This window comes from Ostrea edulis, chromosome 5, assembly GCF_947568905.1.
Source record: "Ostrea edulis chromosome 5, xbOstEdul1.1, whole genome shotgun sequence".
Lineage (NCBI taxonomy): Eukaryota > Metazoa > Mollusca > Bivalvia > Ostreida > Ostreidae > Ostrea > Ostrea edulis.
In genome coordinates, this window is record NC_079168.1 from 35,982,712 (window position 1) to 36,007,872 (window position 25,161).

A 25,161-nucleotide genomic window follows, 5' to 3' on the forward strand; every position below is an offset into this window, starting at 1 on the left:
AATATGTCTAATCTTGATCGATAGTTGTTTTTCACTTACAGCTTGAAGTCCGTGTTCGTAATCCTTTCTCAATGACTAGTAATGAATCCATATTTCAACAGTTCAGCCATTTTTATCAGGCGCGTAGCATGATCTTTCAAATGAGGGGGGAGCAGCCGGAGAAGAATACTTTGTGTTAATTTGCCCAAGCTCCAAATCCTGAAACGTTGGCGGGGTCGCTAACGTTTGTCCTTCACTAAATGGGTTCAATTCATTAGTTAAAGCTTACATTTCTCCCATTCAATACTACCTTAATAAAATAAGGATATCGGCCAATATATCTAACTTTGCACGTGAAAATCACTAACTACGTATGTAAAAATCTATATCTGACAAAGAACTTTAAATATTTCCATTTTAACACATGATGACAGATCCCGATAAGCATCAAAGTTGGCATGTTGATGTAACACGATTTATATGAGTGTAATGAAATCTGGGTGTAAAGATTAGTTGGTTGTTTGTTTCCTTGTTTCACGTCCCGTCAAGAATGTTTTCATTCATATTGATACGTCACCAGCTGTACGTGAAATACAACAAATCTAGACCTATTTTCATCGCTCAAGGCCGTAACAATGAGGGATCTTTAATGTCCCAACGCCTGCAACGACACGGAACCTCCGTTTTTAGGCTCACATCCAAAAGATCCGTGGTTCTCATTTCTAAATGGCGAGCGTTTGGCAAAGGAGCAATCACTACTTATATTTACGTCTTAGATTTGGGCGGCCATGGCACAAGCGGGACTCAAACTCGCGGTTGTGAAGCGAACGCTCTAACACTGAGCTACCGCGACCGGTGAGTGTAACGATGTCCATATTAGTGTAAGGTTATTTGAGTGTAGTGATATGAGTGTAACAAGATGACATTGAAGTATTTTTGGTAAATTATACTTGAACCTATAGAAAAACAATTTAGACAATATTTGTCTGATACCATTTTACTTGACGAGGAATATAATGAATTGTGACCTTGTGAAAACATTTCATAGTTGGTGGTAGGGTTTCTGGCGATCAATGTAGAGGGTAAAATAACATGGAAACCTTTTCTACAAGTTGTAATAACGATTTTCATTATATTAAGTTTTACATTTTCAGTGTTATATTATTGATTTCTGTAATCTGTATTCTGGTGTGCACAGGCCTCTTCCACTTTCTATACTACCTGCAGTTTTGTGCAATTTTATGTCTAAAATGTCTATCCGCCACAGTTTTCTCTGTTAACTCGCATTTAGATCTTATGAATTGTCACATATATATACATGTATATTCTTTATTTGTTCGTGTGTAATATATTGTGCACCTCAAGAACCATTTTCTGATTTGGGTGAAATTGGATTAAATTGAATGAATTGATCTTTCGTGTATGGGAAAGAGTTACCTTGCTTTTAAGTTGATACAATAAGTTGATACAATTATCTTCATTCCCAGTGGTTGTCATGATATTGAACTGCGGGCAACGTTATTTTTTTCTTCTCCCTATTCCAATATTGTATTTCGAAACTCACCAAAGCCAGTACTGACTCTAGGGGCATAACCCAAATAATAAATTGTGATTAGAATTGACAAGTTATTGTGTTTGGAAACGTTCCTCTTTGTCAGCAGGAAATAACGATATATTCAATTTCATTTCCTTATTAGAAGTATCACAAAAATAAATTTCCATAACACATTTCCAATCTCATAAACAAAACATCTTTTCGTTTAGCTTCACTTTTAAGCTAACACTTAACAAATATAGTTGTATTCTTCCTTTATTACAACTACAATACTATTCAACATAATTTGTATAAACTTATCATATAGATGGACAGATGTTGTATGTATATTAGATGCAGGGGCAATTACAAGTATATGGAAAATTATTATTAAGCAACACAGCATCCGTAAAGAGATCATAAAAGATTGTTAAGAAAGAGTTAAATCATAAGCACACAACACACCTCCATGCACGCACATGAATTACAGCGAATACTTATAAAAGCATTAAATGGAATATCTTCGCTTATCGGTAGATTGACCAAACCAGGCGCACTTTGTTCCTTCATGGCTGCAATTATAGTGCACATCTTCGTACGTTTTTTTGGAATGGCTATTGCAAATAGTAATCATAAAGATAGAATGTATAAATATTCTGGAAGCTTTGTTAATTAAAATATAGTTGCATGCTTAAACGTGGGTAGTTTATACATACATTCGTTTCTAATACAACATATCTTAGACCAATCAATAACTACATATGTACATGTATATCAAATGATTCTGCTGCTTTGTTGACACCTGGGTCTGTAGCCTATCTAAAATGTGCGTAGGGTGGAAACTAGTTCCTATAGATAAGAACGGGAACCGGGGAATGATGCATCACATAGTCACTCACACTTCCTAAAATAGTTCTTCTAATTTTCCCATGACCCCTTGTTCCAGTCACAATGTAGGCAGCATTGTATTCCTCCGCAATCTTGATTACAGTAGGTCCCGGTTCACCTTTCACCATTACAACCTGTCCCTCGATCTATAATTCATTCAATGTAATTAAAATCAGCTCATCGATCCGCTTTTTAAGAAATATTGTTGCTATGAAAAGGAGCGGATTGGGGAGTGATTTTAGTCGGATTGTAATTCATTGTGAGCAAATAGAAAATGTGACAATGTGACGAGGGTATTCTTAAAAGAATCCCCTTTCATTTGTTTTGTAGTTGTTGTTTTGTTTTCTTTGGTTAAAACAATATTTTGAGTTATTCATAAACATTCCAACACTAAACCATATACAGTGTACCTCAGTAAAGTGGTACATTGAACTTCAAGCGCTTTTTCAATGAACATTTATAGTTGTACGAATTCTTACGCCAGTTTCGATGAGGTAGCTCTCGAGCTTCTTTTCCATTTCTTTGGCTTTCTTTTCCTCTTCATGAATCGCATGCTCTACTAACTTAGGATCAGCCGACATCCATGCAGCTAAAACAAAACATAATTAATCGAATACAACAATCTCTTGCGCAATATCTAAAATGATAAACATTACAATAACTACAGTTAAATACTCCTCCTGGCTTTCAAATGGTTTCACCGAAGATGTACAACTTCTTTCTACGTCTTCAGGATGAAAAATGGATTGCTGTCGATTAAATCTAATCTACCGCAAGGTTGACATACCTCATTATTGAGATATTAGAAGAAATGTTTACAGGAGTGACCGTATGAAATATGTTGTGCATTGATAAATGTAAAAACAGCTGCACAGAAATACATCGATTCGAAATCTACACTGGTTCCTAGAGCGATTTAGAACTTCTGTAGAAGAAGTAATGGAGGATAAAACTGAAATAAAATGAATAATCCACCCTCCGGGATCAAAAACATAGGTCAAAACATTTGTCCGTCATCATTCACCAACATCAAATTGAAATAGATAGGTACTGACTTCACACCGATAAAGTAAAGTATTGTGCCATGGGTCGAACTTAAATCTTACATGTATCTATGCAAGATGAAAATATCCTTAGATTACTAGTTATAAAAACGTCAAGATCAGATTGCGTTAGGTCATTATCAAGGTCATGAAAACAATAATCTTGTTAAGAAAGTGGAATAATATACATTAACGATAAATCAGTTTTCATGTATCTGAACAATTAGCTAAAAAGGATACTTAAGTGGATAGATACAGGCACAGTGTAGTAAAAGTGTGATAATCATGCCTTCAATATTTCATTCCTAAAATACAGCCCTGAGCCCTAGCATAAACCTGATCATAGGAAATAGGAAACATCAAATAATGAATAAATTATAACTGAATGCTGTCATGCAATTCTTTTTCAAAGCATTATCATTATACTTTTCCTAAGTGACTTCTTTCGTCTGGAATATACATGTATCATAAAAAGGGAAAATCCAATTTAAGGATGAAAGATTGTTTGATATGCGCAATGCAAGAAGAAAAAGACCTGTTTGTGAAACACTGATGCCCCCGTACGATAGCAAAGTAATTTTGGTATCAAAAGAAAGGTTTTGTCACAAGAAATACACATGTGAAATATGAAAGCCCTAATACTAACCGTTCAAAAATTATGACCAATGTTTTAGTTTTTTTTTTGTACCAACAGACGGACAGATCAAAAGCAATACCACCCCCACCCCCCGAATCTCCAATTAAGGGGGCATGAAAAGAAATTTTCATCATGATTGTACAGTGTACAATATCTAAATTAATAGGTTAATTAATGTGAAATGTTTGACAAATTTCATATGAAATGGTTTTGGTTTTGTTACATTCTATCCAAAATCTTCATTTCCTCCGCAATATCAAAATAATCACATTAAGGAAAAGTATACATGATCACAATTGTAGCTATATCTTACGTAGGAAAACAAGGTTACCGACGAGCAATCGATCCATTCGTACAGTACAGGCCAGGTCGAATATTGATCCTAATGGTGTATAAATAATATTATACAGTTTGTTTTCGTCGCACCATCTCACCTGAGCAATTGTAATGGATGTAATTGCCAAAAGGCGTTGAAAAACACATTCATTTTCATAGGAAAACGCAGGTGGCTTTGGGATGTAGAAGTGGAAGAAAAGTAAAAACCTTAAATGCGCTTTCTAAAATTTTGTTCTGACACATAAAGGAAAATAATTCAAAATTAAACTCTGATTCATTTTTTAGTCTATGTCAAATTATAGACTTTCAAAATCAATAGTTATAGATACTGCTTTCATTTACAAAACACCATACTGGTATTGCTTGATAAACATCTTATTAATATTTTACTGTTTCAGGTCCCGTTGCTAAGGCAAGCAAGCTGAAAATATACTGACGTTGATCCTTAGAGGTCTAACGGTAAAACGGATGCATAATTAGACATTAAAAAAATAATGAAATATTAGCATTTTCATCAATGCAATTATTTTCTCAACGTATTGCTATGGAAACATCAGCAATCAACAATACACCGAATATTTCTATGATTATATGGTGCACTAATGTTTAGTCCTTGCAAATCAATGACCATTACTATTTCATGCAGCAAACAAAATGTTCTAACGGAAAATCAAAATATCTTTGAAATATATTTTCAATGTGTATTTACTAAACCTACTTCGTAATCCATAACAAAAGAATTCAGATCGTTAAACACAGTTTGCTAAAAAGGAAGGCAAATCGGATTTAATAGATAGGAAAGGGGGTTCGATCCCCTTGTTATGCATTCGATCCATGTTGCCCTCATTTTAGCAAACTTTGTTTCCGATCGCTATCGATACAATATTTCTGCAATACATCACTAACATCCATGGGTTAAACTGTGCCTGTGATCTGTTACGTTAAGGAGAATGGCGTGGTCTTCGTCTGCTCTATGGACATTTTCCATGTACCCTGAAAAGTTAATGATAGGTATTATATAAGTATGTAAAATTAAAACCCAGTGACAATCAGTATAGATTACGTCTATTAGTAAACCTTTGCGAACAGGTCGCGGTAATTCAGTGGTTAGATCGTTCGCCTTATGTTTTGGGAGATTGTGAGTTCAAGCCCCGTTCCTATCTTGGCTGTGAGAAACCCATGCAACTGAATAACTTATTAACGCTTAGCGTTCAGAAGTGAGAGTAGCGGGTTCATACATGCCAACTTTTAAAAATCCCCATGGGGGATTTAGCGCGCGACGACCTTTTTTCAAAGCTCAAAATTCACGACATTTTAGCATGAAAATAAATATTTGTCCTTTCAAATAAAATATCAATCAAATCATTGTTAATGTATCATATATTAACACAACATCAAATGTGTTTGACCATTAACTATATAAAAAAAACTTTGAAAGATATACATTAATATTTTATTAAAATCATCTATTCAGCAAAAAATCTTCTCCAACAAGTCACATACATAATATCAAATAATATTTAAGGTTGCATTCTTTTACATCATACAATAAACATTGGTCGGTCTATATATCAAAAAATTAAAGCACATGCATATAGGTACGACTGCAAAGGCGATCTTGCTTGTCTGTAAACATGGGCTTGCAGAGACTGGTGGAATAATCTGCATTGCAACCAAAAAAAGGAGTGATCTGCCCTGCTATGAAGTTTGCGAACAAAACCTTTGCACCCATGACATCTGAAATAATTACCAGAAGAAAAAAACACATCAAAATATTCCGTTTTACTTGTAAATTAAGGCTACTTGCTAAATAAAAAATTCAGTACAGACTTGTGCGAATTACGCATCACAAAGTATATTTAATGAATACTACACTATATAGACTATATAATACATCGCTATAGACGGATAGATTTGGATAGCCTATATTATTACAGTTGGAAAAAATATATACTTGACGTACCTTATTGCAAATTTTGGATGCTGTCAGCAAGAGGCGGAATGTCCGATTGTTTGGTGGTGACACTAGCATCGTTGTCATTCACGTTTGTGTAAAGGATAGGTCAATTTGAAATCCGTCTTCCCGATTAATTACTATCAAAACATGCTTCGTACTGTCCAATAAACACCCCGACACAGGCAGACCAACCCGACACCATGCGACACAGGTAAACAGCAATGGCTGACTATTGTCCCGATTTCTGATTGGCCAGTTCAGAAATGACGCGGGATTTCCAATTCTGGTCACGAGATTTCACGATTATCCCGCTTTCAAACTCGTTTTCAATCGTGAAATCGGAAATTTTGGTCGGAAAAAATTTCAAATCGGGATTTTAGGGTAATTTTGCTTTCCCGATCGGGAAAGCGGGACCGGAGGGTAAAATCGGGAAGATCCCGCCTAAATCGGGAAAGTTGGCATGTATGCGGGTTTTTTTAACAATACCTTAAAAACTGAAGCCTCATAACACGACAGGCGTTTGTACGAAAAGGAACCATCGCTGCTACTGCCTCGAGCGCAATACATAGGTCAAAATAGTACTTCACCTGTTACTGACGTCTTTATATCAATGAAGAAAAATTCATGGGACGAAAAAGAAACAAACACTTCAAAATCCACTACACATGAAGTCCCGTACACATAGACGTCAAAAGACGGAATATCCTCGTACATCTGTAATCTACGTAATCCCGGAATATGCGCATGCGTGTTTATAAATTTCCATATGCCCATTATTAGCATGCAATAAATGTATCTATGTTCACATTTAGTTTAAAACCTTGTTATCAACAATAGACTCTAATTATGAGCCTTAAGATATATATTCCAATTTTCTCTCTTACTCCCTCGTATGATATTTCAGCCAATCATATCTATAGTTGGAAACCTGACACATGCGAACTGTGATAATTGACTACCATTAACACACACAACATCGAAAATAAAATGTCAAGTGTTATAGGTGATTTACAGTAATTCATTGATCTTTAAAGAAAAACATTTGGGTACACAGTAAAAAGACCGCGTGAAATTAACTATTCGAAAGACTATGCTTATCTATACATGAAAAAAGTTGTTTATAATTTCTAGGAAGTGTCCAGCGGAACAAACTTCAACTTACTACTATGTATTTTTCGTGATACAAATATATTCCCTGTATAAGAAGTCGCCCATTGAAACAAATGATACCACACTGCAGTGGGCGGAGTCTCAGAACTTGTCTCGTATACAATAACCAATTATTAATGTGAGTGTTTCCCGCTTAGTTCAATTCAAATCACTTATTCACTCAAACTGTTCATACGACGGTACATGAGGTACATAAATATGTAAGTTAATTAGTATTTAAATAATATCACCAAGGGCAAAAGTATAGAACTAATACATGCACATACATGAATACATTTAAATTATCAATTCTCTAAATTTCAGTGCATTTGGTACATGGCAATATCTTGGAGCCAAAAATTCTTTCCGTAAAGTGGATGGAGATGTTCATTTTAAGATAAAGTGGTATTCGTCGGCTAATTTACCAGAATTACAGAGTATGCAATTTCTATCAATTACTGGGATACCATACCATCTACTTACTTGTATGGGCAAATGGTGGTTTGATGTTCTGAATTTAACAAGGGGTTTCTTTTTTTCTTCGAAAGAATGCTTTAGTATTATAAGTAGATCAGACAACTGTGTGTATGCTCATTACTCGCGCGTTAAGTCAGTGAAGTTGTCGTGGTTCGATAGCTTCTTTACATCACCGAAAGCGTCTATAAAGAAACAACCATTAAAATCTCTACCTCGCCGGAAGTGTCTATAAATAACCATCAATAAAATCTCTACCTCACCAGAAGTGTCTATTAATAACCACTAATAAAATCTCTACCTCATCAGAAATGTCTATAAATAACCACCAATAAAATCTCTACCTCACCAAAAGTGTCTATAAACAACCATCAATAAAAATGATATTAAGATGTAAAGTCTACTCAACAACTAAACAAAATCAAAAATAAATGAATTTGAAAATATATACGCTGTCTTTAACATTTATTGCTTTCGGCAAATATGCATGAAATTCAGTTGGTGGAAATATTTTATTTGTTTACGTCCCTTCGAGAATGTTTCTCTCATATTTGAGACGGCACCAGCAGTAGGTGAAGTGCTACAAATTTGGGTTAAAAGATCTACCACAAACTATGCTAACGTGTTAGGTTTGACGCGGGGCTATTTATTATCATGACAAAAGACGTCCGTTTTAGAGTAATATCCGAAAGACAAATGACGCCTGCTTCTAAAGACCGGCGCTTGGTGAAAGTACAATCACTACCTAATGATGTTAAAAACGTATTTGGTGAAACACCGGGATCGAACCTAAACATTTCCCGGTTGCAAAGCAAATGCCGTAACCACTTGGCTACTACGATCAGTATACATTGTAATTGAATTCTCAGAAATCCTCAGTGTATATTTCGTGTAAATACTAGTTTGTCAATCCTACTAGTATGAACCCAGAACTCTTATGGGTATAGGGGTCCTTGTCCGTGTTTGCCCTACTCGATAGAGTATATATTTATGGATAATTTTATCGTGACAATTCAAGTAATTATGATTCGTTAAAGAATAGAAGATCATTTTAGATCGACACTTCAGGTTCTCTTCTGAATTTTAAACTATTTTTCTCTTTTAATACTTTGTGACGTCTTAATGTAAACAGGCGTTTTTACGATAAACCTCCATGAACGTATTGTTTACAAGCCATAATAGAGTATGCATCATGGTGTTTTTTGTTCTTTACTCATTCAGTATTGGGGAACTGGAATGGCATGATGACATTTCTGTAAATGAAACGGTGAAGATAACGAAGAGGAATCAATCTCATAAATATTATCAAGAATACATCTAAAATGAATACATTTGCTAGTGTTTGTCATAAAAAAGAGGTATCATTTATCTGAAATCTCTCAACAAAAATTGCTTTCTGATATGTGTCATTTGGGAATATTGTTCTCATTTGTATCGGTGTATCAATCGTAGCTTTGTGTACAGACAATCTACTGTAAAGAATTTCTCATGTCACGACAGCACCATTTGCACAGGACGTTCCTTTCGATGCCTAGTTCTTATGCTTTGCTATTTTTTGGAGAGAAAAATCAAACCTATCTACAATCGGTCGCCTCCAATAGGACTGGGCGTAAAGGGGTCCTTTCGGATCGCCTTAAATTATTGAAGTTCATTCCAGACAAGAAACGACCGAATGAAGTTTTGCAGATCATTGTATAATTTTATACAGTATCAGCACTTGATATAGATTGGAGGTTTAGGAAAAACTAACCAATCTAGTACATTTTTTAGTTCACTTGTTGTTTCTTTAGAACTATGCTCTTTTAAAAGGAAATTAAAATATCATTTTAAATATCCTCACGGTTTGGTGTTAATAGTATATAAATAGATAAAAACATACATACATAAGATACCAAGGATAATCCATGAAAGCTCAAAAGCTTATTTCCACTGGGGTCCTTGATGTACATGTATGTACATTGTACATGCATTAGATTATATTATCGATTATGGAATTCCTGAAAAATTGTCTTACTTTTTTGTGTGAAAAATAAAGACTTTATGAATCATGAATGAATTGGTGAGAGGGCTAAAATAGGCTGTGTCTGCTGCCAAATACCATTCACTTTATTTGTGAATAAATACATGTACTGTTTTTAAAAAATGATAGTGGAGTTATAACCGATTTAGTATATCATTTTGATCGCCCATGGCCCGTTTCTATAAATAGAACTCTTGATTAAGTGGACTAGAATGATTGGTAGCAAAATACGACGTGCCTAATGTTCCAATGAATATATGCAATCATCAATGTTTGCATCTGTAGGAAGTGATATTCATGTCACAATTTTATGACATGACTGGGGAACGAACGCTGAACGATTGGAACGAAACCAGTCTTCCTGAGGACGGAACAGTTGGAAAGGTTGAAGATGGAGAAGGAACGCTTTAGACCGATGTTAATCGGTAATATTCGGACTCTTTCGGTTTTAGAGGAAAAAAACAGGAGAAATACGCAATGTAGCCATATAGAAATTCATAAAACTTGTACCATCTATAGAATCTTAAACGGTTTGAGTTTTGTACAAATGCATTTTCGTCTATCATAGAAATGTGATATAAACAGATATACCATGAAAATGTTCGATAATTAGTTTACCGCGCTTGGAAGTGGAAGAAACCGACAATTACTTAATTGATTTCGTTTCCTATCAGTAAATGTGTATACTTGTCATAAGGAATCGAAAACAGCCATTTCTGTCTCCTTTCCTCTCTGTTCCGTAAATAGTCGTATTATGATTCTCTACCAAAACCGACGACGCCCAGCAAATAGCAGCCAATGGTTAGTAGCAAAGTTTAACGCGCCAAATTATCTGTTGTGCAATGGTAGTTAATGGCATGCCTGCAAATGTTTGCGAATTTTAATTATAGGAAGCCCAGCGTTGAACACTATTACGATACTGCATCGAATCGTAGTAGTCTAGAGTAGTCCTCTTCCACTCAGTCCTGACGTCATACTAATTAGTAATGACGCAAACTCCAATTTAGTTCCCATTGAGCATGCAGAAACGATTTGCGCGAGAACTATCGAGAACGGTTTAAATGTAAACGGAACTATTTGGTCGAGGAACAGAATGTTGCACGGTTTGAACGGAATACTTTAAAGAGACATGGACACAGTTTAAGATGAAAATTTTCAAATGTCATTCTTCCATTTTCAATGTTTAGAATGCTTCAATAAGGTATGACTAACAGTCAGCAGAAATTTGAATGTCAGTTGTCGAGGTACATGGGAGATACAGAGCTCGCAATTCCTTGTTACATGTATGTAAACAAGGCTCGGTCATGTGTTTGTTTACATAGGTTAAATATGCTTGTAAAAGTTTCGTTTAAAGCTGATTTTTCAAATTACAAGTTAATTCTGAACACAGTTAAACAGTTTCTAATGTTTGACGCATCTTATTTTGTTTAAAACATTATGTTTTCTATTGAGCAATCTATATTTAAACAAAAACGTGGCAGAGCCTTGTTTACATATTAACTAGGAATCATGAGTGCTGTATCTCACATGTAACTCAACAATTGATATTCAAATTTTGGTTAACGATTAGAAATACTTTAGTTAAACATTGTAAATAATAAAAATAGAAAAATAAACTTTGAAAATATTCCGCTCAAATCGTGTCCATGCCCCTGACGTAACGATTCTAGACCGACAATGAAACAGTAATGGACCGATCCAAGTTCTACAGTAAGTCTGTAAAGAGGATTGTAAATAATTCATGGAAAAGTTTAGATAATGCTTATAGAATAGACATTACATTTTATATAACAAATTACTACCGCTAGTATTTTTCATATTACTCTTACAAATTTATCCCTACTATAATTCTTTGGAGTTTGTATCAGCTTACATGTACATGCATGAATGCGTTACACTGACTACCTGGACTTGTCGAGCATACAATATACCTTACAGCCACGTGAGTTAGTGAGAACCCTTCAGTTCCCGGGGGGGGGGGGGGTTACAGACAGACAATTGGATATTTTGGATCATAGAGTGGAGCGAAACATTATATACTGCATTGTCGGTACAAAATTTTAGCAAAGTTCACACACCTGTTACTTCCTGGTAACGAACTCATCAGACGATTTTTACATGGTATTAAACAGTTTTCTCTTTATAACAATGTGGAACACCTGTCTTATAACATTCGTGAATCTTCTTCTTTACATTCCCCAGTTTTAGATTAGTAATAAGAAGATTGATGTAAGACTGGTATGTTTATCATGAAGGCATACATGTAGATCTAAATTGTAAGCTTATGAACAGTGGGGATTATATAAACTTGGCTATGGAATTATAACAAAACTGGTCACGAGAACAATGAAAAGGGGGTGCTGGTCTTCCCAGTTCATTAAAAACTGCTTAAATTAAAATACATATTGTATATCGTCTGATGTGGGCGAGGGTTCTAGCTAGGTATATATCTATAACACATCATTATTGTGCAGTAATGTAAAACGCATTTGATGATAATAATGTATCTCCTTAGAAACATTGTAAAATGACAGTGTTTGTCGTTCCACAAAATCCTATCATCTCTGGTATACCATCACTTTACTCTTACTTTGCTCGTGTGCGTGTGTTATATAAACATGTTGGTGTTTTGTTATAATAGACAATACTAACACAATAAATTCTGTCTATCATCTCTGTTATAGATCAGAGAAACACCTTCCAAACTACTAGACTTCAGGATGTTTGGTATAGGGCTGTAAAAATAACAATGAATGTTAAAACAGATGAAAGAAGTGTTCGTTCGTGAGTTCATTACCTTACCAAATTGTGTAAAACAGTCGTATACAGATGTACATGTACTTTAGAGAACTGCGTGTTGGGTCTTGCAGAATGGAATTTCGTGTATAAATTTAAAAAATGCTATATTTTGCTAGAGTAAAAAGCTACGAACGTATGAAATTTTGAAAGTCTTTAAGCCGTTTTCTTCTGTTCTTTACAGGTCTCCAAAAGGATTACACTTGTAATCAAGTACATCAAAATCAATATAGCCCAGTTGCTTATTTTGGCTGGATTGTTGGTCTAGTATGCAATAAGGGAAAAGAAAACAGTATGACACAATGCTTATTTGCAGTAAATCTTCATAATCATTTCGATTGATGGATTAATGTTTGATTTATTGAAATTCTACTTCATACAAAAATTCAAATTGATGCTTTTAAAAATGCTTTTTTAAAAGGCGTTTACAAACACCGTAATTCAGATTTATCAGAATTACAAAATCAATATAAAGTGAAACCGTTTAAATAAAGCCTAATCAAACATTATTCAGCCCTGATTAGCTGGCAAGGAATACCCATTAAAGGAAACCAGCTTAAATGTTTTAGTTCCCCAAAAGGAAAGGTTCCCTGCCACGGTAAACGTTGGCACGATAAGAAAAAAAAAGACTGCTGTGGCATCAAAATGCGATACATAACGATCTATTACAATATTTTTATATAGATCGTGATATACTTCGAAATACAGAGACCAATTAACATTGAAGATTTTATGGCATACTCTTGTAATGCTACTTTAAAAATGCTCTCTTTACGCCTAATCCCTTTCCTGGAAATTTATACTTTATACAGCATAGTTTCAATTCCTGCGAATTAATCTTGCAAAAAACTGCCGTTTCTTTAATAACATATTCAAATTTTGTGTTTCGTACATCATCAACTGTGCGATATATTGAGTTGCAAAATACATTAAAAACGTACATGTAAAATGTATATTCTGAAGGATCGCTGAAACAGTTTCGTCGCGTGGTCCTCACCTTTACAGGACACAATACGTATGTAGGTGTGTTCTGATTTACCTGCCGTAATCGGCTACAAATGATATATCCTACCATTTCTCTTCATTGATTTAAAACAAATGTGTTATATATCTTATCAGACAAGTACAACCCTTTTTCTATATCTCTGCTAAAGTTATAGGAAAGTAGAAATTTCCCTGCATCAAAGCGGTCGCTCCATTTCCTTGGAGATCATCTGTCAAAAAACCCACTGCGTTTTATAGAATTTATAAAACTTTCGATTACATGTATTTACAAGTGTCTGCTTTCGATCACCCATGGTACACAATATGCACCTTTACCATTATTTCTATAACATTTCCACTTTCCACAGCAACCTTCTGACAATTTTGATACGGTACTCGTTAAATGTATCGGTTAATTCAAAATGTTTGTAACATAATATCCTGGATAAATCGTCAAACGTTTAAAAGACGACTATAAATGGAAGCATGTTCATTATCTACAAACAATTTAGATATATAAGATGCAGTGGAGAACCTCGAGATCTGCAAAGACACTGGGTGTCTGAATAGATCTTACTCGATTAAATTCGCTTTCATTATCTGACAGGCGTCTTTAATTGGTTTTGCTTCCACGTTGACATTTATATTAATTTAGATGGGAACTAATTGAATTGTAGAGTCAGTTACCCGCATTGAGCTGTCTACATAATTATCCTTTATACTGAGTTTTAATTAAAAGTTTTATTTTCATCTTTTCATTCATCAATAAGATATTTGGAAAGGCATGGAGTTTTTGTTTTGTAAACATTTTAAATCAATCTAAAATCCTTAAGCGTTTTACTCCAGTAATACTAGTATTTGGTTCATCAGATCACTTAAGCCTAATTGGAAAATATATATACATGTAATGCTTACATAAGAGTATCATTAAACTCATTTGCCTAACAGATTTTAATTTCATCAGTTTCGAGATTTTATTTAGAATTTAACTGTAAAGTGCATATAAAGAAAAGAAAATTATATCACTTGCGTTTAAAATTAAAATATAAAAATTGTGATTTAGTCATTTGCTTTTTTCCCCCTCGAAATGCACCCGTAGTTGTCAACGATGGTACCATGGAATTTTTTTCTTCGGCGGGGGTGACCGGTCGACAGGGGATACTTACTCCTCCTAGGCACCTGATCCCACTTCTGGTATATCCAGCGACCCGTGTTTGTCCAACTCTCTATGTTGTATTACCTATAGGAGTTATGAGATTGATCACTGTTTGTTTTCTTTGCCTTTTTATGAATATGTATTGCACAGTTTATAATAGATTAATGACCATTACAGATATTTAAAGAAATATCCTTAATAAATAGCGTTCAGACGGTGACCCATTTGCTCGCCATTGCCGATTTCATCCCCGCTTTCCTCGCTACTTTCTATGGTATTTACATCGTTATAATGCTAACATATACAGTTTAATGTTAAGATGCTCGGGAATCTGAGGTGGTTTTTTATTTATATACGTAACACGACTTTCACTATCAGCTGATCGAAGAAGGTCACATGTGACGTCACTGTACCACTTGACTCTTTAACAATTGAGGCTTAGATTTATATCCGTTTTATTGGTTAATTGTCGCTACTTCCGTGAAGTAATAATGCATTTACATGCAGAATTTCGTGCACTTTGGAAACATGCGATAACCACTGAATCTGAATACTACATGTAGTACAAATATATCTAAAATGATGCATGTCTCATTCATGACAAACATGAGTGAGAAACCGGATCTGAATATGGATACGAGGTCAAAGAAATAAGTATATATATAAAGTACTGATCAAAACAAACGCCACAAACAATAAGAAATTATCAAGTTTTCGGGATGTTCTGTTACTTATTTACATAGAACCCAGAGACAATGACGTGACGTCACAAACGTTACTGAACTCCGCACCATCGGACTTTGACGTGACCATCGCACTTTGGCGTCCGTAACGTTAACAAACCATCGAACTTTGACGCAGACCATCGCACTTTAGAGTCTAACATATATGCCTCTGTAGAAACGAAAACTAAATACAAATTAGCACCAAAACTAGACTACAAAGGCTGAGATAAAAGAAAAACGTCCGCGCATTGAAATAATCAAGTGTTACAAACAATAAAAAAAAACCATTTGTTCTCAACGAGAGTCAAGACTAAACTGATACGCTGAATAAAGCCAAAAACAAAGAGCGGATTAACTAATCAGTATAATTAAGCGGTTCATTAACTCGTTCTAATGACGGGTCATTATAAATATTTCACACTTGGATGTGTGGTGCTTGAAATTACTAATGTAGAACTGTAATAAAATAAAAAGATCAATAAATAAATAAAGATTTAGTATACAATTATCATAATAACAAAACACGTATACATATATATATATGATTACTACAGTAACTTGATCCGAAGAGTCGGATCACGTCGAGTTGACAGGCGCGGATCATCAGATCACACGAGATACGAATACAACAAAACTGCACACTACAATATTTTGTGCATTTGGAAAAGTATACAATCTTAGATAAAAGTATTTTCAACAAAATTAAGTGTTCAACTAGTAATACATGTTTCAAAAGGCACTCAGAAACGGTATGCTCATCTCAAGATATACAATCTGTATATCAAACTAAAGTAACGAGCTTTTAATCCATCAATTGTATTATCATTTTTTTTTTTAAACCGACACCCCCCCCCCCCTCGTTTTGTTTTCACAATCAGTTCCGTTAAGTTTATGATATAACATCACAGATGACACTTATGTTCTACTCACGTAAACCGAGACAAACTTTAAATAATTTTAGTATTAAAATTTACGAATAATATAAACAAAATTAGCAATGATAATCTTATATGATTTAAACTGTATCTACAATCCTTTAATAAGTAATATTTCTCACAAGACTTCTCATACTGCTGCCAACGACGTACAGTAAATACTGATTGTTGGTCTACACAAATCTATTTGACATCAAAGTTACCGGAAGTATGCAATCAGAGTCCACGTATCTACCAGTGTACAATAGAAAACAGCAGTCAGACGGAGCGTGATCGGAATGATGTACCCAATCAGTGTGCCTGTCTTCTGCTTCCATTTATTGAACAAGGAGATAAACGTTTGTTGAGAATAAGCTCGGATTGCTTAATGCTGTGTGTCAAATCAACTTGGAAGATTATTGTATGTTGATTGGTGTACCATTCTTAGCTTTGGTGCACAGTAAGGCAAGACCCTGCCTATGTAAACTAAAATAATGACATTCTGTAGAAGAGAAAACCTTATTGGTAAACTAAAATAATGACAATCTGTAGAAGAGAAAACCTTATTGGTAAACTAAAATAATGACAATCTGTAGAAGAGAAAACCTTATTGGTAAACTAAAATAATGACATTCTGTAGAAGAGAAAACCTTATTGGTAAACTAAAATAATGACAATCTGTAGAAGAGAAAACCTTATTGGTAAACTAAAATAATGACAATCTGTAGAAGAGAAACCCTTACTGGTAAACTAAAATAATGACAATCTGTAGAAGAGAAAACCTTATTGTTCACCGTGTACGAGAGCAGTTCTGAGAATAAGTCTACTGGAAAGTTCAGATTAGATCAAATCGTTTATTACATCAACGGACAATGACTTTTAAAAATAACTGGGTGTACACGGGGCTCTTATACAATGTACATTGTATTATTAGGAATATTGATGTGTGTGGTATATTTTATCATGCTAAGCCACCAATGTTAATTTTACACCTTTACATTGTACCATTAAAGATATTGATGTGTGTGGTATATTTTATCATGCTAAGCCACCAATGTTAATTTTACACCTTTACATTGTACCATTAAAGATATTGATGTGTGTGGTATATTTTATCATGCTAAGCCACCAATGTTAATTTTACACCTTTACATTGTATCATTAAAGATATTGATGTGTGTGGTATATTTTATCATGCTAAGCCACCAATGTTAATTTTACACCTTTACATTGTATCATTAAAGATATTGATGTGTGTGGTATATTTTATCATGCTTAGCCACCAATGTTAATTTTACACCTTTACATTGTATCATTAAAGATATTAATGTGTGTGGTAGCCACCAATGTGAATTTCATCTAATTACAACATATGTAGAGCTAATTACTAGAGTTACAGAATCGCTATGAACTGAAATTGTTAAGTAAACCTATACAAAAAAGTATGTCACCTTGATCTGATAGCTGGAAATGAAAAATTACAACGCCTTATTCAGGTTACAATACGAAATATTGGTAAAAAAAATCAATAACCCATGTGTATCAATCCTACATCACAGTTATGCAATACCACAACACACCAATATTTCGTATTGTAACCTGAATATATTGATTATATACTTTCAGAGACATGGGACCACCCATCTAAGAATCTAGAGAAACGATATCGTTCAAATAGTGTATATATCCACATGTGTGATTTATTCTAATACTTTTTACATCACGATCTATAAATATTTTGCATAAATAATGTGATATATTTCACGTTAAAACGCCTATCAAAAATTTTGCTTTAATACCAGTGTAACAAAATGTATTTGTGAGACACTGACGCCGCCGGATTACAGACACTGACGCCGCCGGATTACAACAGAGTGCAAATCTAAGACATTGTATTTTTTATTTTAATTTCCAAATATAGGTCAAGGTCACAAGCTCAATACATCTGGTATCGTTTGAAAGGTCACAAAAATGCACATGCTTAATATAAAAACCACTACCTTTTACGATTTGAAAGAGATTGCTTATATTGTAATTTTGTAACAGTAGGTCAAAGGTCACGATCTATAAATATTTTGCATAAATAATGTGATATATTTCACGTTAAAACGCCTATCAAAAATTTTGCTTTAATACCAGTGTAACAAAATGTATTTGTGAGACACTGACGCCGCCGGATTACAGACACTGACGCCGCCGGATTACAACAGAGTGCAAGTCTAAGACATTGTATTTTTTATTTTAATTTCCAAATATAGGTCAAGGTCACAAGCTCAATACATCTGGTATCGTTTGAAAGGTCACAAAAATGCACATGCTTAATATAAAAACCACTACCTTTTACGATTTGAAAGAGATTGCTTATATTGTAATTTTGTAACAGTAGGTCAAAGGTCAATGTAAATGTCACTAGTTCAAAGAATTTGGTGTCAATGGAAAGTTCTTGCCACAAGGAATATACATACCAAATATGAAAAGGTTATCTCTTATGTATAAGATATGTCCAATGTCAAAGTTTTCTTAAAATTTCCAAAAACTATGTCAATGCCAAGGTCATAAGGTCAAGAAATCTGATATTGTTGGAAACGTCTTCTCACAAGAAATGCACATGTTATATAAATAAAAGCAGTACCTTTTACATACCTTTTACATGTACGATTTGAAAAATATGGCTTAGATTCGAATTTTCTAAAAGTAGTTCAAAGGTCAATGCTAAGGTCATCAGGCCAAAGATTTTGGTATTAATGGAAAGGTCTTGCCACAAGGAATTTACATACCAAATATGAAAGCTTTACTTCTTATGATGTAAAAGATATTGACCAAGGTTAAAGTTTTTGTCACAGACAGACGGAAGGTTGGACATGCCAAAAACTAGATGCGATAGAATATTGAATATTCCATTCCGGGGCATAAAAATATCAGCGTTATTTTGACGATGCTGAAATGGATAAGTATTCCAGTTTCGTACGTCATCAACCGTGTGTTTCACTACATGACAATGCCAAAGGCACAGAAAATGCACGAAAAACACACAAGCACACACACACACAGAGATATATACAACATATACAGGCCTTTTCAAGTCAGATACAATTTAAATATATTCTCACCTTTGAATACATGCATGTTTCCTCATTTGCTTGTCAGAATACTGATTTTGAAAGGATGTTATATCTTATCAGGAAAAAAAGCACGAATTTTATCTATTAAACATTTCCTGGTAATTTTCTATTTCTGCAAATTCTCGAGAAAGAAGAAAATTGCCTCCATCGAAGAGATGGCTCTTTTCCCTTCAAGATCAACTGTCAAAAACCAGCTGCGTTCTGATGAAAAAACTGTGAGGATCTAATAGTTTATTTGCTTGTGTCTGTGTTTGATCAGCAACGATAGAGAAAATTTGCAAATTTACCAATATTCTTATTATACTTTAACATTAACAGCGACGTTCTGACAATTCGTTTGTAATTTCTAATAGAATTAACCTGTCAGTGAAGTTTCTTATTCGCTCAACATGTATCGATTAATTCACAAATTTCGTTATCCATTATCTGAGATAAAAGACAATCATATCAAAATGATACATGTGAAGATTTACAAGCATTATACATATACAGTGAAGAAACTCGAGATCTGAAGAGATTCTGGATTGCCGTAATAGATTTTTTTTTTCGACTACCATTTCGGTTGGGAAAAGAATCCTTAATCGGTTTCGCCTGCTAGACGACATTTTTATTTGCTTAGATTGGAGCAAACTGAATTGAAGAGTCAGGCGCATTGAACTCTTTAAATTATCTCCTCTATACTGATTTTTGATTGAAATTCTATCTTTCCTCACTCGTTCTCCGTACAGATTTTTTTCCAAAAACATTTCCTATTGATAATATACATAAGCCCACACATATGTTTACAATAAAATCATTTTACATACAGTGTACATAGCAAAATTACACGTGTTTTCCCCTGGATTTTTTCCCCTTCGTTTTACCACATTTCTATATGATAACATTACTTTACACGATGTCAAGTTTTAAAAAAATGAATAAATGGTTATGCGAGTATACGAATCTGCAATTACCCTAGTTTCGTGCGTACATGCTTTCAAAATTAAATCATACAGAATTCACGAGGACTTTGATTCTTAACCGATTTCCTTTTTATTGAATTTATTTTCACCAATATAGGTGCAAGTTATTATTTTACTGCAGTAACTGTATATGTACTTTGTATATATACACAGGACATACGGAGTGTTTGAGGAAGTAAAGAGTTTAAAATCTCTACCTTCGCGCTGTTCGTGCTTTATTTATAACCATGCCACTATATGTAAATATTTGTTCAGCTAAGATATGTTTTGCTAGCTGAAGGTCACTTAAACCCATTGTACACTATTCGTTCTTTTGGAGCCAAGTATTTATAGAAATCAACATGGAATGACCCAACATTCTGAAGAAAAGAGGCGTCTGGACGCAAAATCGCACGGTCATTATTTAGGAATATTTTCGTAATAATCATACAAATAGAAAATGCAAACTAGTGGTTTAAATCTGTCACCAAAATGTTATATTTACATGCAGAAGTCACTACCTAGACATACATCTACATCTGTGTTTATAAGAGCTGATTAAAAATAATACCAGTTACCACAGAAAGGGGGCTAAAATTTAATATTTCACTGACTGAATAAAATCAACAATGCATAATTCGTATTGTTACACACATTCCGCCTTACAGCGTATTAGGGGTAACTTGATAAGATAGAGATTAAGTGTTACCGTACACATGAATGCTCCCTCCGCATACTCGCTCCCGTCCATAGCAAGGATAACATTTCTTCTTTCACCAATGTTTGGCCCAATGTTAGCCATGACACACTCAGATTTCTCAGATTCCAAATTCAAATGAGAAGTCTCATTGATACAGTGTTGTTTACAGTATGCGGTGGTACATGTAATACGCGCGGTCGTATATTGTAGGGCTAGGTGTAAAATATGGCTTGGTCGTCCCCGATCTCGTGTTTTTTCTGCGCAGGCCCTTCTGCCGTTGCATTAATTAACATACAAGCAATCATATTAATGATAACATACATCTATATATCTAAAATAATAAATTTAATTTCTTGATGTTCTTATGACGGGAAGTACCGATTGGTCATGGCGTTATTTATGAAATGAAATACAGGAGAACACGAACACTGCTATATTGCTATAAATGCTTTGTACGCCAGCATACTTCATAATGCGCGTTAACGCTTCATGAAAAGTGTGCTAGTGTCAAGCGTCGGTGTTCATATCCCTGTGAATTTTCAAACTAAAAATCAATTCACATTTTACTTTCTTTTCTGTCGGAATATGTTTACCCGTTACAATAGTCGTACTACATTTATCAACATTCATACGCAGATCGTTCACATTCATGAGAAAATGTCGATAATTTCATTTGGTAAAGATATCGAAGGTAAAAACATTAGAAATGTTAATATTAAATGATATTGATTACATGTAAATCAATCATTTTCATTCCATAAATACTAAATTAAGGCAGCCATTTGATGTTAATTAAACAACAACCACTCACTATGAGCGAGAAATTCTCGAGCGGAACGTTAAACAATACATGATGCATGTACAACCAACCAACCTCACACAATCAGACATGAACTTACTTTAGTTCTGTATCATCATTTAGATATTTATCTCCAAGAACATAGAGAAAACAATAGAAATGAAGGGAAAAGATTTCCTTATTGAAATACATGTAATGTAGAAATCCCCTGTAATTGATTGCATTGTGTAATATTGCTTATCACGCCACCCCCTGCCGGTCCCTATATAGGCCTCATATTTTATATTCGGCTTATGTTTTGTAAATCATATTCTACGTCCATATCAAAATCTATTCCATTCGACAAATGTTTAGAAAAATATCCAATATCACCGAAGTTGAGGGCGGTTGGATTGACGCCCGTGAAGAAAATTGCGGTACATGTATTTCAATTGGAGAAAAGTACAACAGCTTTTGGTAACCTATACCCTCGAGTCAGCAGTCATACATACATGTGCAAAGGGTTCTATATGTTTTGCAAGTAGTTAAATACGGTCTCATTCGAAAAATATGTTACTCATATAGAGACGTAACTATAGCTCTGACTGATGTTCTTCAAAGATTCGGGGGCATCTAGTCTTTAGCAGTGAGGATTTTTTATCGTGTCAACTCTGATCATGCACGGGACTCACATTCTAATGGCCCTTCCCGAAAGACCCTCGGGTTTCACTTCTAACACAGGACGTTTGGCAGAGGAACAGAGAAACAGACATGTCAGAAGCGAATGATTCAGAAGACCCGTACAATCGACTCAGATATCTCGTATTGGTTGTCATTTACTTCTCTGGGGAGACGAAGCCCAGAGTGTTTATATCAACCACTGAATGTTTTTAGATATGCACGATTTTACCGCTTCTGTTTTATCGAAGATAGTGTCAATAAATACACACCTCTAAACCTTTGTGCTATAAGATATAAACAGCTAGAAGAGACTTAAAACTAATTCAAATGTTGCAAATTCATTAATTTGGTAGATATACATATATATTTCTTAACATAACAGCAATTCATAGAGACATATATATTCATCTACCCAAAAACAAAGTATGGAAATTTGGTTAAAGTCAATAATTCAACCTACAGCCCCCACTTTGAATTTTCTTAGTTCCTTCTTAAATTTAAGGCATACAATATGTACATTACAACTCGTGTGCAATTTTAAAAAGTGACAATACTCCTAGCATGCTCTTTTAAACTATCAAATTCTATGTGCTATTTTCTGTATTTTTACGTGCAAATTGCAATATACTAGCATAAATGTTTTATATCAATATTGGTAGAGGACATGAGTATGATGCAATTATTGATTTGCGTTGCTAAGGTTATGTTGACATCAACAGACAAAATTACAAGTAGTTATGCGACTTAAGCAAAAGGCAAATTTAAGTGCAATTTTTTTTTAAAATATACAATATTACAGAAATCAAGGTCGAACGTCTTTAAAGATTTTAAAGCAATTGTGACGGTAGTCGTAAAACGAAACACTTACCTCAACTTTGCTTTTTTTTTAAACCTCAAAGCCTTTTGTTTTTATTCAGTCAATTGATGTATTCAATTATTAGGGAAATTATATGTACAAGACAATGATACGTTGACGAACTATTATTTTTTCATTTCTAAAATGTCATTCAAAAAGGAGTATGTTTGCTTGTATCATTTAATACTTTCAATGTGTAGACATTCTGGGGGGGTTTTCATCTCAACCTTTATGATTTAGTATTAGTGCTAGTTTGCATTTGTTTTAATTTCATTTAATTAGTTTTTAATGTAATTCTTTAGAGAATGAAAATACCGATTATAACATTAAGAAATCTTTTATTTTTAAATCAGGGGTTGTTTTTCACGTCTGTCACGTGTATACGAAATTCGACCATATATTTATTATCGCCACTTTCCTGAAAGTGTCTTGGCTCTACTGGATTCCAATTTTGTTGTGTAACTTTTTTTAGGTTTCATTTTGTATTGTTCCTTTTAAAACTTTCACCTTGCATATTGACTTTTGTTTTGTTTTCGAAATATTGATGATCCAGTGCCAATGCTTTATATAACATACGTGATGTAAGTTAGATTAAGTTGGAAAAGAGGGAAAATGATGTAGTAAATCTCAAATGAAAGGGGAATAAGTTGGAAGTTTCGTTAAGTAAGCTATTCCCAGGGGAGTGGTTTCAGCAGCGAGAATACTAGAGATTATGCGGGATTAGAAGAAATAAATAAAATGAAAGAAAATATACTAAACGGATCGCCGATGAACCACTAGCTTAGTGAATAATTTTCAAAGTAGGTCAGAGGTGACTTTTAAGGTCACAAGGTCCACAAATTTGGTACCAATGGAAAGGTCTTCTCACAAGAAATGCACATGCTAAATATGAAATCAGTGCCTTACGGTTTAAAAGATATGGCTTATATCAGAATTTTCTAAATGTAGATCAAAGGTCAATGTAATGGTCACCAGATCAAAGACTTTGGTGTCAATAGAAAGGTCTTTCCAAAAGGAATACACATGCCAAATATGAAAGCTGTAACTCTTACATCTATGTTGTAAAATATATGACCAACGTTAAACATTTTTTATATATTTCTAAAAACTAAGTCAATGTCAAGGTCACAAGGTCACCAAATCTTGTATCGTTGGAAAGGTCTTCTCCTAAAAATTGTACATGCTTAACAGGTATAAAAACAGTACCTCTTACGATTTAAAGATGTAAACGATAGAAAGGTCTTGCCACAAGGAATACATATACCAAATATGAAAGGTCTACCTTTTATGGTGTAAAAGATATGACCAAGATTAAAGTTTTTTTGTCACAGACAGATAGACGGAACGACGGAAGGACGTAGACAGACAGGCCAAACACTAGATACCCCCGAATCTTCGATTCCGGGGACATAAAATTCAGAAGTCTTGCAAATATAAGCAGTCAATTCAACGCATTATAGAAATGTGAAAATAAAGTAATATCGTACAAAT

General features: G+C 34.2%; 1 protein-coding gene across 3 annotated transcripts; it reads right to left on the bottom strand.

The window, feature by feature from the left end:
- Window positions 1-1,775: 1,775 nt before the first annotated feature.
- Window positions 1,776-21,604, bottom strand: LOC125651207 (universal stress protein YxiE-like). Of its 3 annotated transcripts, none has more exons than XM_048879785.2 (4): window positions 21,370-21,604; window positions 5,324-5,410; window positions 2,881-2,990; window positions 1,776-2,547 (listed from the first exon to the last, which is right to left on the bottom strand). In XM_048879785.2, exons 1-4 carry the CDS (start codon window positions 21,455-21,457, stop codon window positions 2,356-2,358), a joined length of 477 nt encoding a protein of 158 aa, XP_048735742.2. In that variant the 5' UTR covers window positions 21,458-21,604; the 3' UTR covers window positions 1,776-2,355. The 3 variants fall into 3 exon arrangements, with proteins under 3 accessions (XP_048735742.2, XP_056021902.1, XP_056021901.1); XM_056165927.1 differs by lacking the exon at window positions 21,370-21,604 and adding an exon at window positions 6,861-6,941; XM_056165926.1 differs by lacking the exon at window positions 21,370-21,604 and adding an exon at window positions 6,381-6,808 and having other exon boundaries at window positions 5,324-6,154.
- Window positions 21,605-25,161: the final 3,557 nt, after the last annotated feature.